The following is a 17,024-nucleotide window of genomic DNA, read 5'->3' as shown; positions in this document are numbered from 1 at the left end:
CCCCATATATTTTTTCTGCATTAAACATTTATTCTCATGTTTATAAATGTTTATTCATATTAAACTATTAATGAAGTAATAATAATATTATTAAATGAATAACAATATTGTTATTATTTAAAAAATCAATATTATTGTTATTATTAATATAGTTATTATTATAATTATTAAACAAATTATTAATATTGTTTATATTTTTTGTATTAAATTAGTTTATGATTACATACTTCCCCCAGAATTTTTTTCTTATCTTTTAGTGATTTCTAAAGGATTATTAGCCACTGAAGTCTCTTTGCATCACTTAAGTGGCTTTGCATCCCAGAATTAAACTACATTTTAAAAATTAAAATAAAACAATTATTTTGAATTGTATTAATATTTCATAATATTGCTGTTTTTACTGATTTATGTGTAGCTTTGGTGGGCATAAGAGACAAATCTTAAATCTTTTGATTTCAGTCTTTTGACTGGCAAATGTACTTACATAATATGTAAATATAAATTTTTTTTTGACGTAAAAAAATTTTTTTTTTCCAAAATGCTCATGCTTGCTTAATTTAATAGTTTATCTTACATACAGTATCTAACAGCAACCAAAAAATGTTTCATACGCGCCTGTAATGCATTACAAAAAATGATGTAACCCCAAAGTGTACCGTATTCATAGAAAGTGCTGAACATTAAAGGATCAAAAGACTTAAATGCTATATTTAATCAGGTTAATGTGGTTAGCACACTGTCAATACCAGAGCAGTGAGGCGGCATACGTTTGCCCGTCTGCAGCGAGCTGCAGTGTGAAATTCAGATTTGCTTTTTGTTGTGGGCTGTTTGTTGCTTCTCCAAAGCATTGTATTATTCATCAAGGAACTTTTTTCTGACACGGGGCCTGACTGGGTCCTCCAGTTCGGATTATTATGCATAACTTGCTCTAGCCTAGAGCTGTTGAAATAATTTTTTCCGCGAAAGAAAGAAAAAAGTCAGCAGTCAGATGAGAATGGTCTGTGTGCACTGTAAAAACATCACCGATTCCATTGTCGCGGTGCCACATTTGGCCTGAGAGACCTGCCGTCGCATGTGGAATATATAATGCTAGTAAGTGTTTATGCGTAGTGCGTATTTGCATCGTTATCCATCATTGGCCTGTCACACTTTGTATGCAAAGAATACACCCGGACAAAGTAGAAAATGCATTAAATCAGTATGCATCTGTGTTCCTTCTATCTTTCTTTTCAAAATAAATCTTATTTGCTTTGATATTTTATTATGTTTGACATCCATTGCCAACTTTGACCCCATACTATTAGATCAGCAGTATAATGGTCAGCTGAAATGCGTTTTTCAATAACCAATGCTGATGTCAACACAGCAGATTCACAAATACGGTAACACTTTAGAATACTGTATCTTACTTACTGCAGAACTAATAAGGAATTATTGAAGAACTAACAGCCAACTATTCATTAACACTTGACTTATTACTGTTAACTACTAAGGAAGATGTGTTAACTAATCAGTATGTAATACAATTTTGAGAATGTGTTAAGTAACAGGTAGCTAATCAATAACTAATGTATTCTGTCATACCTCCTGAAGAACTACTATTAATTATCTAGTAGTTATGGTTCAAAAACATAACTATGTAATAACTACTACAGAACAGTTATATGCAAATAGTCACCATAATAATCGGGCTGTGGCCCACAAATCAAGTACTTGAGTAAAATTACAGATACCACAATAAAATATTACTCCAGTTATTAGTTATTAATATTAGTCCAATTATAAATAGGCCTATTCATTTTCAAAACTACTTGAGTAAAAGGACAACTACAGTAATAACTTTGTTACGGTCTACTACTATTATTAGCCTATAATGAAAATGAAATATACTCTTGTGAAATTATCTGATAATTGTTTATTAATTACTAAAGGGTTCACTATAATTTTACTTTAGAACAGGCCTATTGTTGCAGGTTTGAAATGAGTCTTGCAGAATTATTTGATAATTATTTATTAATTACTAATGAGTTCCCATTGTTTTCACTTTAGAATACTGTTTCAGGTTCTAAGTAATTCCTGCGTAATTATCTGATAATTTTTCATTAATTACTTAAGGGTTGACTATATTTGCGCTTAAGAACAGGTCTATTGTTGCAGGTTTGAAATGAGTCTTGCAGAACTATTTGATAATTATTCATTAATTACTAATGAGTTCCCTTTGTTTTCACTTTAGAATACTGTTTCAGGTTCTAAGTAATTCCTGCATAACTATCTGATAATTTTTCATTAATTACTTAAGGGTTCACTATATTTGCGCTTAAGAACAGGTCTACTGTTGCAAGTTTGAAATGAGTCTTGCAGAACTATTTGATAATTATTTATTAATTACTAATGAGTTCCCTTTGTTTTCACTTTAGAATACTGTTTCAGGTTCTAAATAATTCTTGCAGAATTATCTAATAATCCTTTATTAATTACTAATGGGTTCCCAATATTTTCCTTTTAGAATAGGCCTATTGTTTCAGGTTTGAAATACGTCCTGCAGAATTATTTGATCATTCTTTTGACAACTCTAATTCTATTTACTAATGGGTAACCTGTATTTTTACTTTCGCTCAGTCCTGGCCTTACATACAGGAACTGAATTAGTATGATATATGCTGAGGACACACAGTACTTTATACAAAATATAAAAACTACAGTAAGTTATCGCATGGCACTGGAGTGGTAGTTGGGTTCCTATCAGAAGCTAAGTGAATTTCTTACAAAACATTCACAAGACAATTCAATACACAGGCAAAACCTGTGAAGTTTATTCCGTTTATTAATATTGCATTTGCATACTACTACTACTGCTAATAACATTTATATATGAAAGGGTCACAACTCAGTTTAGTTGTGTATGACTGTTCATTAGTAGTTACTTCATAGTTATTTTTCTTGAACCTTAACTACTAGATAATTAATAGTAGTTCTTCAGGAGGTATGACAGAATACATTAGTTATTGATTAGCTACCTGTTACTTAACACATTCTCAAAATTATATTACATACTGATTAGTTAACACATCTTCCTTAGTAGTTAACAGTAATGAGTCAAGTGTTAATGAATAGTTAGCTGTTAGTTCTTCAATAATTCCTTATTAGTTCTTCAGTAAGTAAGAAACAGTATTCTAAAGTGTTACCACAAATACATATAAAACAGTCAATTTAAATCCAAAATATACTCGGTGTTGTGATAAATATGATAAAAAAATGTATTGTTTATCGTTCTATAAAATAATTTAGATTAGTTTTATTTTATAATTTATAATCATTTATTTTAATCAAATGTTTTATTTAATTTTATTATTGAACAGCCACAAAACATTTTATTTTATTTTAAAGTAGACAAAACAATCTAAGTATTGGCACAACTGTATTTATATTTTACATTTATTTATTCATTTATTTGACTTATTTTTATTATTTATTTGACTTTATTTTTCTTAATTTAATAACAAACACAAAACGTTCTCAGTGCTGGTACAAGTGTTGTTAAAATTGTATGTTTTATTTTATAAACTATTTATTTATTTTCTAATTTTACATAATTAGTATATTTTAATATCTTTTATTTTATTGTGCTTTATTACAACCACAAATTATTACTGACTTAAATGTTGCTAAACATTCATAAAATTATTTGAATGTTATTTTTTTATGTATTTATTTAATTATTTATTAATTTGGCTATTTTAATTGTATTTATTTCAATTTATTTTATTTTATAAAAGGCAAAACAACCTCAGTACTGGCACAAGTGTTGTTAAAATTGTATATTGTATTTTATGAATGATTTATTTTATAGTATGTTCTAATTTTTTATGTAATTATTTATTTTATTTTATTTAGCTTTATTAGGGGTCAGGAAATATGAAAAATTGCTATTTTCACTTATAACTTCACAAGGGTTTGGCCAAATATCAAAACTGGTCTCTTTAGCATGCCGAGTCGAACCATACCTAATTTTCCCTTCTTTTATTTTATTTGACTTTATTTTGCTTTATTTTATTACAAACACAAAGCGTTTTCAGTACTGGCACAGGTGTTTTGTTTTTGTTGATTTGTTTATTTTATTGATTTTATGTTTCTTTATTATTTATCTTCTTTTGTACAACACTTAGGCTAAGTTTTATTAGTTAGCTAAGTTTTATTTAATTCATTTTATTTTATTTTTATTTTATTTTATTACAATATTGAACAGTAATGCAATGACATTCAGACATTTTAAGTGTCCAAATACTCACAGTATGTGGAAATAAGTGAGAATTAATGATCAAAATCACATACTGAATTTAAAAGTTGATAACACTTGTGAAGGGCAGTTCTCCTTCAGGTCCCTTGCTGAAAAACGACAGGGCGATCTCGCTTTATCGCAGCAGACTGCAAAGACTTTATGTATCAAAGCGCTGCCAAGAAAGCCTAATCCCTGCGGCCACAGACTGACTGATCTGCCGTTTAAAACTGCTTTCGAGCCGTTTAACCACACCGGCGGCTGACGGCCATCGAAGTTGGCGTGCGTTAAACATTGCTGCGCAATGCAATCCACTGCCTTCGTTTAAGCGTTCGGCTCGTCTCTGCGGTGGACAGAGTGCGGTGGGCTCGGGCTTTTCATCCCATCCCTTGAATTATACATCACAGAGCGTGTCAGCCGCCGTGCCCCATTGGCCTTGCACTCGGCTTTTAAGTAAGGAATAATTGACTTCGGGCCGTAGAATTCTTAGAAAATAATGCATTATTTTCATTATTTTCGTAGAATTCTACGGCCCGAAGTCAATTATTCTGCTTATACTACAGTTACCACACCTCAAGACATCGATCAAATGAAATATTTCAAGACAGTCGTCCCGTTTTTATCCTTAAAACGCTATTGTGAGTAGGATTAATTTCTTACGCAGCTCATTCAACAGCTTCGTTGCTAGTTCCAAAACGTCATTTTAGACCTAGTAACGACGCTTGGGCTGTTAATAGCAAAATAATGCCGTTAATAATGAAGTTTAGATAGACCGAAAGACAAGCAGACAGACAGGAAAGAGTGAGGGAGAGAAACTAAGTGTATGACTTTTCCTCTTCCTGCTGAAAAAACCAGCATATGCTGGTTAGGTATGTTTTGGTGCTGGGATGCTGGTTTTAGCTGGTATATGCTGGTCCTTTGCTGGTTTATGCTGGTCCTTTGCTGGTTTATGCTGGTCCCTTGCTGGTTTTTGCTGGTTTATGCTGGCCATGTTGCTGGTTAATGCTGGTCCTTTGCTGGTTTATGCTGGTCCTTGACCAGCAACATGACCAGAATTAACCAGCAAAGGACCAGCATTAACCAGCTAAGGACCAGCATAAACCAGCAAGGGACCAGCATTAACCAGCTAAAACCAGCATCCCAGCACCAAAACATACCTAACCAGCATATGCTGATTTTTTCAGCAGGGCTCTAACGTCTGTGTCTCTCAAGGGTGACTGGCAGCATCGTCTCTACTAACAGTTAAACTTTAAGTTCATTTTCTTCAAGACCACGCCGTTGTTACCTCACGTGTGAGAGCTGTCATGTCGTTTTTACGTTGTTAATCGTCAGAGCAGCGCTAACAACATTAGCGCGAATGCTAACGCCAGTGCAAACTGTAACATTATGTGTGTGCGTCTGTGAGGTGAGTGAGAGAGGGCGAGAGAAATAGAGTTTGTGCTTACCGTACATAATAAAACGGAATATATTGTGGAAAAAAACATGGAAATAATCTGTCGTTTTTATCCTGATGTTTACTGTATTTATTAGTTTGGCCAGTGTCATTGTGGGTTTTAGTTATTTGCTGTTTTGGGCAAACTCTGTGTGTGATAACAAGTATGACCTGAGGCGTCCTGCAGTGTTTTGATGCAGTGCCACCTAGTGGTCAGGAGATATGAAAAATGGCTGTTTTTGCTTAAAACTTCTGAAGGGTTTGGCCAAAAATCAAAACTGGTCTCTTTAGATTCGGTGGAGCATGCCGAGGCGAACCATACTCAATTTTCCCATGTCGGCCATGTTGAATTTTGGTGTAAAATGCTATATGTGACCCTTGACCACAAAACCTGTCATAAGGTTAAATTTGACAAAACTGAGATTTATACATCATATGAAAGCTCAATAAATAAGCTTTCTATTGATGTATGGTTTGTTAGGATAGGACAATATTTGGCTGAGATTTCATCTATTTGAAATCAGAAATCTGAGGATGCAAAAAAATCAAAAAGACTGAGAAAATCACCTTTAAAGTTGTCCAAATTAGGTTCTTAACAATGCATATTACAAATCAAAAATTACATTTTGATATGTTTACAGTAGGAATTTTACAAAAAATCTTCATGGAACATGAACTTTACTTAATTTCTTAATGATTTTTGGCATAAAAGAAAAATCAAAAATTTTGACCCATGCAATGTATTTTTGGCTATTGCTACAAATATACCCCAGCGACTTAAGACTGGTTTTGTGGTCCAGGGTCACATATTATATGAACGCATTGACGTGAAATTTTGAAAAATGCTAATAACTTTTGTTTAAATTGGCCTATTGTAATGAAACTGGTCTTGATATATTTCTTAGATAATGCATAGAACATCAATACCAATTATGCCATAATTGGAATAACTTCCTGTCCACAATTTTGATTGTTGAAAACCTACTTTTTTGAACTCCTCCTAGAATTTTAGTCCGATTTTCACCAAATTTGACTCGGATCATCTTCAGACCATTCTGGCAAAAAGTTATAGATTTCATGTTGTTATACTGTTAAAACTATTTTTTTATGTAGCACATCAACAAATTTGCTGGAAAGATGCCTAACTGTATCTGAGGCTGTATCTGAGACTATCTCTGCAAAGCTTTGACATATTGACACCAAACTTTGTATGTGCCATTGTCACCTCACACTGACTACGCTACATAAATTTGGTAACAGCGTCACCTATTGGTCAAAAGTAATAAATCATCCATTAACCATTAATAATGAAATTTATAAAAATGCTAATTACTTTTGATTGCATTAGCTTATTGTAATGAAAGTGGTCTCAAAATATCCCTTAAGTCATGCTGACATCATAGATGCCAATTATACCATAGTTGGCTGAACTTCCTGTCTGTTCTTTTGATTTATGTTGAAAACCTACTTTTTCTAACTCCTTCTAGACCGTTAGTCCGATTTTCACCAAATTTGACTCGGATCATCTTCAGACCATGCTGGCAAAAACTTATGGATTTAATGTCGATATACGAAACTGCTTTTCATATAGCACATCAACAAATTAGCTGGAAAGATGTCAAACTTCATCTGAGGCTGTATCTCTGCAAAGATTTATCATATTGACACCAAACTTTGTATGTGCCATTGTCACCTCACACTATACCACATAAATTTGGTAACAGCACCACCTGTTGGTCAAAAGTAATAAATCATCCATTAACCATTAATAATGAAATTAACAAAAGTGCTAATTACTTTTGATTGCATTAGCCTATTGTAATGAAAGTAGTCTCAAAATATTTCTTGGGTCATGCCGACAACATTCATACCAATTATACCATAGTTGGCTGAACTTCCTGTCTGTGATTTTGATTAATGTTGAAAACCTACTTTTCGAACTCCTTCTAGAACGTTAGACCGATTTTCCCCAAATATGACTTGGATCATCTTCAGACCATGCTCGTAAAAAGTTTTGGATTTTGTGTCGATATACAAAACGGTTTTCGTCTAGCGCATCAACAAATTTGCTGTAAAAATGGCAACTGTATCTGAGGCTGTATCTCTGCAAAGCTTTGACATATTGACACCAAACTTTGTATGTGCCATTGTCACCTCACACTGACTACGCCACATAAATTTGGTAACAGTACCACCTATAGACCTTTTTCCTGAGTAAACGATGAGCGCCGCCATTACGAATTCTAACGTCAGATTGAATGCTTTTCTGTTCCGGTTTCCATAGGAACCCATTCAAATAGCGTCCATCTGTTTTTAATGTAGCGAAAGTCCGCTGCTTCGTGTCATCTACACACTCATTAAAGTGAGGCACTGACAAATGACGGTCATTGCGACATTGCCAAGTGATGGCGCTATGGAGCCATGTGCTTTTTAAAAACATTTTAATAGGTTTAACATTAGTTTATTAGCTCGGAATATACCCTAATTTGACTAGAAACAATGCAGACCGGAAATGCAAAGCATTCTTTCAGTTAAGAGTCGGACTTACTTCCGTGTTCAGGAAAAACGTCTATTGGTCAACAGTAATAAATCATCCATTAACCATTAATAATGAAATTTACAAATTTAAAAAAAAGCTAATTACTTTTGATTGCATTAGCCTATTGTAACGAAAGTGGTCTCAAAATATTCCTTGGGTCATGCCGACAACATAGATACCAATTACCATACACCGCGTTCCAAATTATTATGCAAATTGGATGTAAGTGTCATAAACACACAGTTTTTTTGTTTTTCAATTAAACTCATGGATGGTATTGTGTCTCATGGCTCTTTGGATCACTGAAATGAATCTCAGACACCTGTGATAAATAGTTTGCCAAATGAGCCCAATTAAAGGAAAAGTACTTAAGAAGGATGTTCCACATTATTAAGCAGGCCACAGGTTTCAAGCAATATGGGAAAGAAAAAGGTCTCTCTGCTGCCGAAAAGCGTCAAATAGTGCAATGCTTTGGACAAGGTATGAAAACAGATATTTCACGAAAACGTAAGCGTGATCATTGTACTGTGAAGAGATTTGAGGCTGATTCAGAGCACAGACAGGTTCGTGCAGGTAAAGGCAGAATAAGGAAGGTTTCTGCCAGACAAATTCATCAGATTAAGAGAGCAGCTACTAAAATGCCATTACAAAGTAGCAAACAGGTTTTTGAAGCTGCTGGTGCCTCTGGAGTCCCGCGAACATCAAGGTGTAGGATCCTCCAGAGGCTTGCAGTTGTGCATAAACCTACTATTTGGCTATTAATTATGAAAACCAGAGTAAGATATCATTTGCATAATAATTTGGAACGCGGTGTAATTTGGAACGCGGTGTAGTTGGCCGAACTTCCTGTCTGCCATTTTGATTTATGTTGAAAACCTACTTTTTCGAACTCCTCCATGACCGTTCAACCGATTTTCAAAAAAATGAATCAGATCATCTTCAGACTGTGCTGACAAAAAGTTATGGATTTCGTGTTGATAGATGAAAACGTACAGCACTTGATGCCAAAATGATTCTGAGGCTTTATCTCTGCAAAGCTTTGACATATTGACACCAAACTTTGTGTGAACCATTGTCACCTCACACAAAACACACCACATCGATTTGATAACAGCGCCACCTGTTGGTCAAAAGTGATAAGCCATTAAATCATATTTCTTGAAGTTCTACATTATTTTTCTGACATTTTGACTAAAATCATCTTAAAATAGCTTTTTTTACTCATTTGTTGCAGTTGGTCTGGTGCTCCATGCCATGCTTAGCTCCTCATTTTGCCTCTGGTGTACTTGGCCCTGTAATTGCTGCTTGCAGCTATATTTTTATTAAATTTTATTGCAACAAACAGTAATGCAATGACATTCAGACGTTTTTAAGTCTAACTAAAGTGTCTAAATACTCACTGTATGTGGAAATAAGTGAGTATTAATGATCAAAATCACATAATTGAATGTTGATAACAAGGGCATACCTCACCAGTTCTGCTTCAGGTCCCTTTGCTGAAAATGCGACAGGGCGTTCTGCCTTTATCACAGCAGACTGCAAAGACTTTATGTATCAAAGCGCTGCCAAAAAAGCCTGATGCTCGTGGCCACAAACTGACTGATCTGCCGTTTAAAACTGCTTTCGAGCTGTTTAACCACACCGACGGCTGATGGCCATCGGAGTTGACGTGCATTAAACGTCGCTGTGCACTGCAGTCCGCTGCCTTCGATTAAGCGCTCGTCTCGTCTCTGCGGTGGACAGAGTCCATGTGGTCACACTCAGAGCCGGTGGACTCGGGCTTTCTCATCCCACCCAGTGAATTATACATCACAGAGCGTGTCAGCCGCCGTGCCCCCTTTGGCCTTCCGCTTCGTTTTTAAAGAGGGATAATTACTCTGATTTACATTCAGGTGAGCCAACCTCTGCACTCTTGGGGCCGTGAAAATTCACCGCTCGACTTCTGATCTTTAAATACCACGTAGCCTGCAGAGCTTTGCTGCAATTTATATGTCAAACGCTTTTGCCCCGCTGAAATCATGACATATCAAATGTGGAAATGGGTTTAATTTTGGGTCTGTCAGTCTTGTGTGCTCTCAAAGGTGTTTTTCCTTCTTCTTGTGTGGCGAAACCAAAGTCTGCCAATTGCTGTTTACCTTCAAGAAACTGCACTGGAAAATGCTTTTGAGTTCAAAATATAACAATGAGAGTTTTTTTTAAATCATACGCAGAAAATTCTTCTGGAATTTAAGGTCTGTCTGTTTAATAATTGACTCATCCTCCAGTGTTGAATTCGCTCCGGCATGTATTTTTAAGCAGTATGTTTCTCCGGTTGGGTCCGGGTCCACCTCAGGAGTTTGTTTTGAGGGTCGGAATGGGTTACGCGCAGATAAATCATTCAGAAAAACAAGGTTATCAGAGCGGGTTTTCCTTGACGGCTGGTGTGATGGGATCGGCGTGAAGGTTTCTGAAGGGGGAAACATTCTCTGAGAAGTAGTAATCAGAAACAGAATTGTGGTTATCAAATGCTTGTTAGATAAACTGGCTGATTTAAGTTGAAATTAAATCAATATTGGCCCTACTTCCTTTCTTGAAGGTGAGGTGTAATGTTATTTTTGTTAAAATACCTTATGTTATCCTAGTTTAGTGTGTATATCTGTTATTTTCAAATCTACAATGAAAGTGGTCAGCTGAATTTGTTTTTTTAGTAACTAATGCTGACATTAAGACATGTATGATGCTGACGTGTATGATAATAATTTTTTGGGTAGCTAAATAAATATTACATTACAAACATTGCAACCACAAATTCATTCTCTGTACTAGCAGAAGTGTATTTTCATTTATTTGTTATTTTTATATTTTTATTATTATTGTATTAATGTATTAATATTTTTATTGTATTTTATATATATTTTTTTTATTACCAAGGCAACATTTGTCATTTTCATTTAGTTTAAATAGTATACTATTTTTACAAATTTTAATTTATTTTATGTGCTTTTGTCTTTTTTCAATTTATTTTTAATTTACCTTCTTTTATTTTCTATTTGTTTCCAATTCCAACTGTTGTTCCTTTGTTTTATTACAGCCGCAGAACATTCTCAGTACTACCACAAGTGTTACTAAAATTTGGCAGAAATGTTTTATTTTATTTTATTTTTATATGTTGTTTTATTTTATTATAGCCACAAAATATTACACCCAGCACTGGCACAAGTGTTGCAGATTTTAACAAGTGGTAAAGTTTGTCGTTTATTTAATTATTTTATTTTGCTGTAATTTACTTTGTTTTATTTTACTGTATCTTGCTTCACAACAGCCACAAAGCATCCCCAGTACTTATTGCTAACACAAATGTTAGCAAATAAATAAATAAATATATATTTTATTTTTATTTTATTATGACCAAAAAACATTTTATGGCAATAATAACATTTTGTTTTTATTTTGCTTTTATTGCAACCACAAATTTATTCTCAATACTGGCAGAAGTGTTTTTATTTTATTTTATATATTGTTAGGTTTTTTTGTATTTCAAATGAGATTTTATTTTTAATTTTTTTACATTTTTAGCTTTTGTCATTTTTTAATATTTAGATTTTTTGTATGTTCTATTTATTTCAGCCACAAAACATTCTCAGTACTGGCACAAGTGTTTGGCAAAGTGTTGCTAAAATGTGTAATTTGTTTAATTGTTTTATTTTACTTTGTTTTATTCTTTCATTTTATTTTACATTTTATTTGCTTTATTACAACCACAAAACAACCCCAATACTGGTAGCTAACAAGTGTTGCTAAAAATATATTTTTATTTTATTATGACCACAAAACATTTATTTATATATATATATATATATATATATATATATTTATATATATATATATATATGTGTGTGTGTGTGTGTGTGTGTGTGTGTATATGTGTATATATATATATATATATATATATATATATAATTTTTATATATATTTCTAATTACATTTTAGTTTTATATTTTTTACATTTTTGTGCTTTTTTATGTCAATAATGATATATTTTATTTATTTATTTATTTATATATATCTAATTAGATTTTAGTTTGTTGTTTAGTGTTTTTGTCCTTTAGTGCTTCAACTTAGTTAGTTGCCAATGCAACTTTTCTCATTTTTGTTTAGTTTATATTTTTCATCTTTTTTATTTTAGTTGCTTTATTTTATGTGCTTTTGTCATTTCTAATTTTTTTTTTTTTTTTTTTTTTTTTACAAAAAAAATTATATTTATGTCCAATTAGTAATTTTAGCACTTTTTCTGCTAAGGCAACATCTCTACATCTCTCCTGTTTGTTTAGTTTACATTTTTCATCTAAATATTGAAATTTTTATTCATTTAACCAAAGTGTATGTAATAGTTTTAGTTTAGGTTAACAAATATAACCCTTGTAGAGACAACTAGAACATTTGCAACTAGTGTTTCAACTCAATTAGCTGGCAAAGCAAATTTCTTATTTTTCTTTAGTTTACATTTTTCATCTAATAATTTTTGTTTTATTTTACAAGAATGTGTTTTAGTTTAACATTAACAAAAGTGGTAGAAGACAACTAGAATATTTGCAGTGAGATTCCAGTAAATTAAATCAATCTTTTCTCTCATTAGATAACACATTTCACTCTGAAAAGTTGTATAACAGGCGGCAAATGACAAATGTAATATTTCTTTACAGCTAAGTTCTGCGGTGACCCCGGCCTACCTCCGCGCGTCCGACGCGAAGGCCAGAGTTTCATCTTCAAAGCCGAGGTCACGTTCACCTGCAGCGCCCCCTACGTTCTGGTGGGCTCCTCGACACGCACCTGTCAAGCGGACGGCACATGGAGCGGCACGCACCCGCGCTGCATAGGTACACCATACTCTCCTCTCAAAAGAATATCTCACCCACATCAGCAAACGCTCCTAAACCAGTAATGAGCGTAATATCCACTCCAGCTTTGATCCACGGTGAAAATGTGAACATTATGACCCGCTGCTACGGGTCACTGCCATTACATCAATGACTACATCTGCTTTTTCTAATCCAATTATGAAGCTAACAACGGCAGAGCCGATAATGACCGTGTCATTCTGCTTTTACCGCAGAACCGACTCGGACGACGTGCGAAAATCCCGGCACTCCGGAGTACGGCTCTCTCAACAGCAGTCTGGGCTTTAAGGTAAGAAGGAGTTGAGCCGCGAGCGATGCTCTCGGACTATCCGGGACCCTCGTATCAAAGCCGTTATGATGAGAACAAGTTCAAAAGGCCCGTTTCTGTCAGTCGTAGGCCGCTTTTATCTTCAAGTGTGAAAACGGCCTTTTCAGAATGGCACAATGTGACTTTTGATGTGCTTATTAAGAATTGAAAATCATATTTTCCATCATTGCTGAGACAAAAGGAGATCCGCTCGCCCGGTGACAGTCGGATCCGAAAGGCGTTAATGCCACATCAGAGAGACGTTTCAGAGAGACCCTTCATTTGAGTATGTGTCAACGGTGGGTCTCTGGCGAGGTATTGCCGTCTTTTCCGGACCGCGCTGTCTTTATAAGCGCAATTGATTTATTGTCAAGTTGATTCAGTCAAATGCTGTTTGAAGCGCCCGTGGCAGTTTCAGGATGTGTGACTGTCTTCTGCCATCAGCTCTTATTGTCTGGGGAGAGTTTACTCTTTAAAACCCTCACTATATCTACCCGAACGCCTCTGCCGGCGCTTTTAATGGCTCTTCAGACTCTGCCGTTTTCTTACTCAGAGGGGCAAGAGAAATGAAAAATGAATTGTGCACTTCGGTATAACATCTAGTGCTAACTTTGCCCGCCATAATATCAGAACAGCAGTAAAAGTGGGGAGTTGAATTGGGTTTTTCAATAACCCATGCTGATATCAAGACTGCTGAGTGAGCCACATGTGTGATACAGTCAGTTTAAGATTGAAACATACTTTGTCTTGGCATGAATGTTGCTAAAAAACATATATTTTTGTTACAACCACAAAACATTCTTATTCCAGCATTCTTCACACAAGTGTTGGAAAAAAATATTTTATTTTATTTTTTTGCAACCACAAAACTTTTTCTTTACAGCATTCTTAGCACAAGTGTTGGAAAAAAAATGTATTTTATTTTTATTTTATTTTATTACAATCACAAAACATTTTCATTACAACATTCTTGGCATAAGTGTTGCAAAAAAAAAATTTCAAATTTTTTTTTTTTTTTATATTTTAACATTTTTATTTTATTACAACCACAAAACATTCTCAATGCAACTTTCTCAGCACAGATGTTGCTAAGATATAGTATTATTTTATTTTATTACAAAACATTGTCACTACAACATTCTCAGCACAAATGTTATGTTATTTTATTTTATTACAACCACAAAACATTCTCAATGCAACTTTCTTGGCACAAATGTTGCAAAAAAAAATTTTTTATTTTATTTAATTTTATTTTATTAAACGAGAAAACATTCTCATTGCAACTTTCTTGGCACAAATGTTGCAAAAATTTATTTTATTTTATTACAACCACAAAACATTTTCATTGCAACTTTCTTGGCACAAATGTTGCAAAAATATATATTTTTTTATTTTACTACAAAACATTCTTATTACAACATTCTCAGCACAATTGTTGGAAAAAATAATTTTATTTTATTACAACCACAAAAACATTTTCATTACTTTCTTGGCACAAATGTTGCAAAAAAATTATTTTATTTTCATTTATAGTTTTTATTACAACCACAAAAGATTTTCATTGCAACTTTCTTGGCACAAATGTTGCAAAAATATTTTTATTTTATTTTATTTTACTACAAAACATTCTTATTACAACATTTTCAGCACAATTGTTGGAAAAAATAATTTTATTTTATTACAACCACAAAAACATTTTCATTACTTTCTTGCCACAAATGTTGCAAAAAAATTATTTTATTTTCATTTATAGTTTTTATTACAACCACAAAAGATTTTCATTGCAACTTTCTTGGCACAAATGTTGCAAAAATATTTTTATTTTATTTTATTTTACTACAAAACATTCTTATTACAACATTCTCAGCACAATTGTTGGAAAAAATTATTTTATTTTATTACAACCACAAAAACATTTTCATTACTTTCTTGGCACAAATGTTGCAAAAAAATTATTTTATTTTCATTTATAGTTTTTATTACAACCACAAAACATTTTCATTACTACATTCTCAACACAAATGTGGCAAAAAAGTTTTTTTTTTTTTTTTTTTTTTTTTTTTATTTATATATTATATTATTTTATTTTATTTATTACAACCACAAAACATTTTCAAATACTACATTCTCGGCACAAATGTTGCAAAAAATAATTGTATTTTATTTTATTTAGTTTTATTTTATTTTATTACAAAACATTGTCATTACAACATTCTCAGCGCAAATGTTGCAAAAATGTTTTTTTATTTATTTATTTTTTTTTACAAAACATTCTCATTGCAACATTCTTGGCACAAGTGTTGCAAAATTTTATTTTATTTTATTACAAAACATTCTTAGCATTTTATTTTATTCTGCTACATTTCAGTGCATTTTTCGATGTAAAAATTTTCTCGATGCTGTTGTTTTATTTTGAAGATTTTTTTTTTATTATTACAGCCACACAACATAATATTGTCAAATATTTCTTATGGCAATGATAATAATAATATAAATTATTTTTTTATATTGCTGTTGTTATCTGGACGTTCTTAAAAATATTATGTTTTCAAAACCTTATTAAGGCTATTTAATAAAGTTCAAGCATTTTCCCATGAAGGTGAAAAGAGACTTGTAATGTATTGCTTAGCATGTTATTTTATATCATATTTTTTGTCGAAGCATTTGCATATTTGCATAGAGCCAAAAAATTGCTGAAATCAATGATCATTGGACACAATATTAATAGTAAGAGAATGAAAACAACAAATACACATCAAGCATTACCAAAACTATCAAGTAGATTTTGGAGCCGTCAGTCAAGCGTTGCCAAATACAATAATCCCAAAAACTGCCAGCATCTGTGGTCGACGGCTCTAATATGAAAAGCGTTTGTCTGTTGAGTTTGCTTTGGATCACTCACGCCTTGAGGAATGGGCTCTTTGAAGGGCAAAATAAAAGCCGGTCCTCTCGGCTGGGGCTCTCCGCGTCTTGTTTGTGTCGGTCAGGCTGCTGTTGTCACCGATTCCTTTAGAAGTGTGTGGTGTAATGAAATCTAATGTTCCAGTGTTGTGAGCCTTTCATCTCAGCAGGACTCACAGACTGCGCTTCCCCTCCTCAACATTTGCATGTTCTGCTATAATGCTGAGAATGATCTCTGACGTTTATATAGGACTTCCTTCACGTGAACACATAAAATAAAAGAATAAGTAAGACTAAATGATACACAGGTCCTCAGGTGTAGTAAACGCGAGGAGAGTGTGCGGCACTCAGAACTGAAATGAGAGAACGCCTTTTGATTTAATTATTTCATTTGAATTGAGCTACTAAACAGAATAAAGAATGTGCGCCCTTAGTTAAATTAGTATTAGTTGATTATTTGGAGGCAGTGTTAGTAATTTATTTTAATGTATTTTTTATATATTTCTTACTTTTAGTTTTGCTTTTATGTATTTAATTATTTATTTGTTTTCCTTTTTTAACAAATATATTTTAAGGCAAATATTATTATTTATATTTATATTTAAAAAAATTCAACGTAACCACAAAACATTCTCAGTGTTGACACAAGTGCTGGTAAAAATTGTATTTTATTTCATTTTACTTTACTTTGT

At 33.0% G+C, this 17,024-nt stretch overlaps 1 protein-coding gene across 1 annotated transcript in view; it reads left to right on the top strand.

Moving 5' to 3' along the window:
* Window positions 1-17,024, top strand: part of csmd3a (CUB and Sushi multiple domains 3a) — a 516,772-nt gene that overhangs the window by 487,232 nt on the left and 12,516 nt on the right. The window contains exons 61-62 of the mRNA XM_073847643.1: window positions 12,930-13,103; window positions 13,340-13,413. Coding sequence (XP_073703744.1) covers window positions 12,930-13,103; window positions 13,340-13,413 — 248 coding nt within the window. The remainder of the gene's footprint in view (window positions 1-12,929; window positions 13,104-13,339; window positions 13,414-17,024) is intronic.

Source organism: Garra rufa, chromosome 9, assembly GCF_049309525.1.
Source record: "Garra rufa chromosome 9, GarRuf1.0, whole genome shotgun sequence".
Taxonomy (NCBI): Eukaryota; Metazoa; Chordata; class Actinopteri; order Cypriniformes; family Cyprinidae; genus Garra; species Garra rufa.
This window is presented reverse-complemented; position numbering and strand designations above follow the sequence as displayed.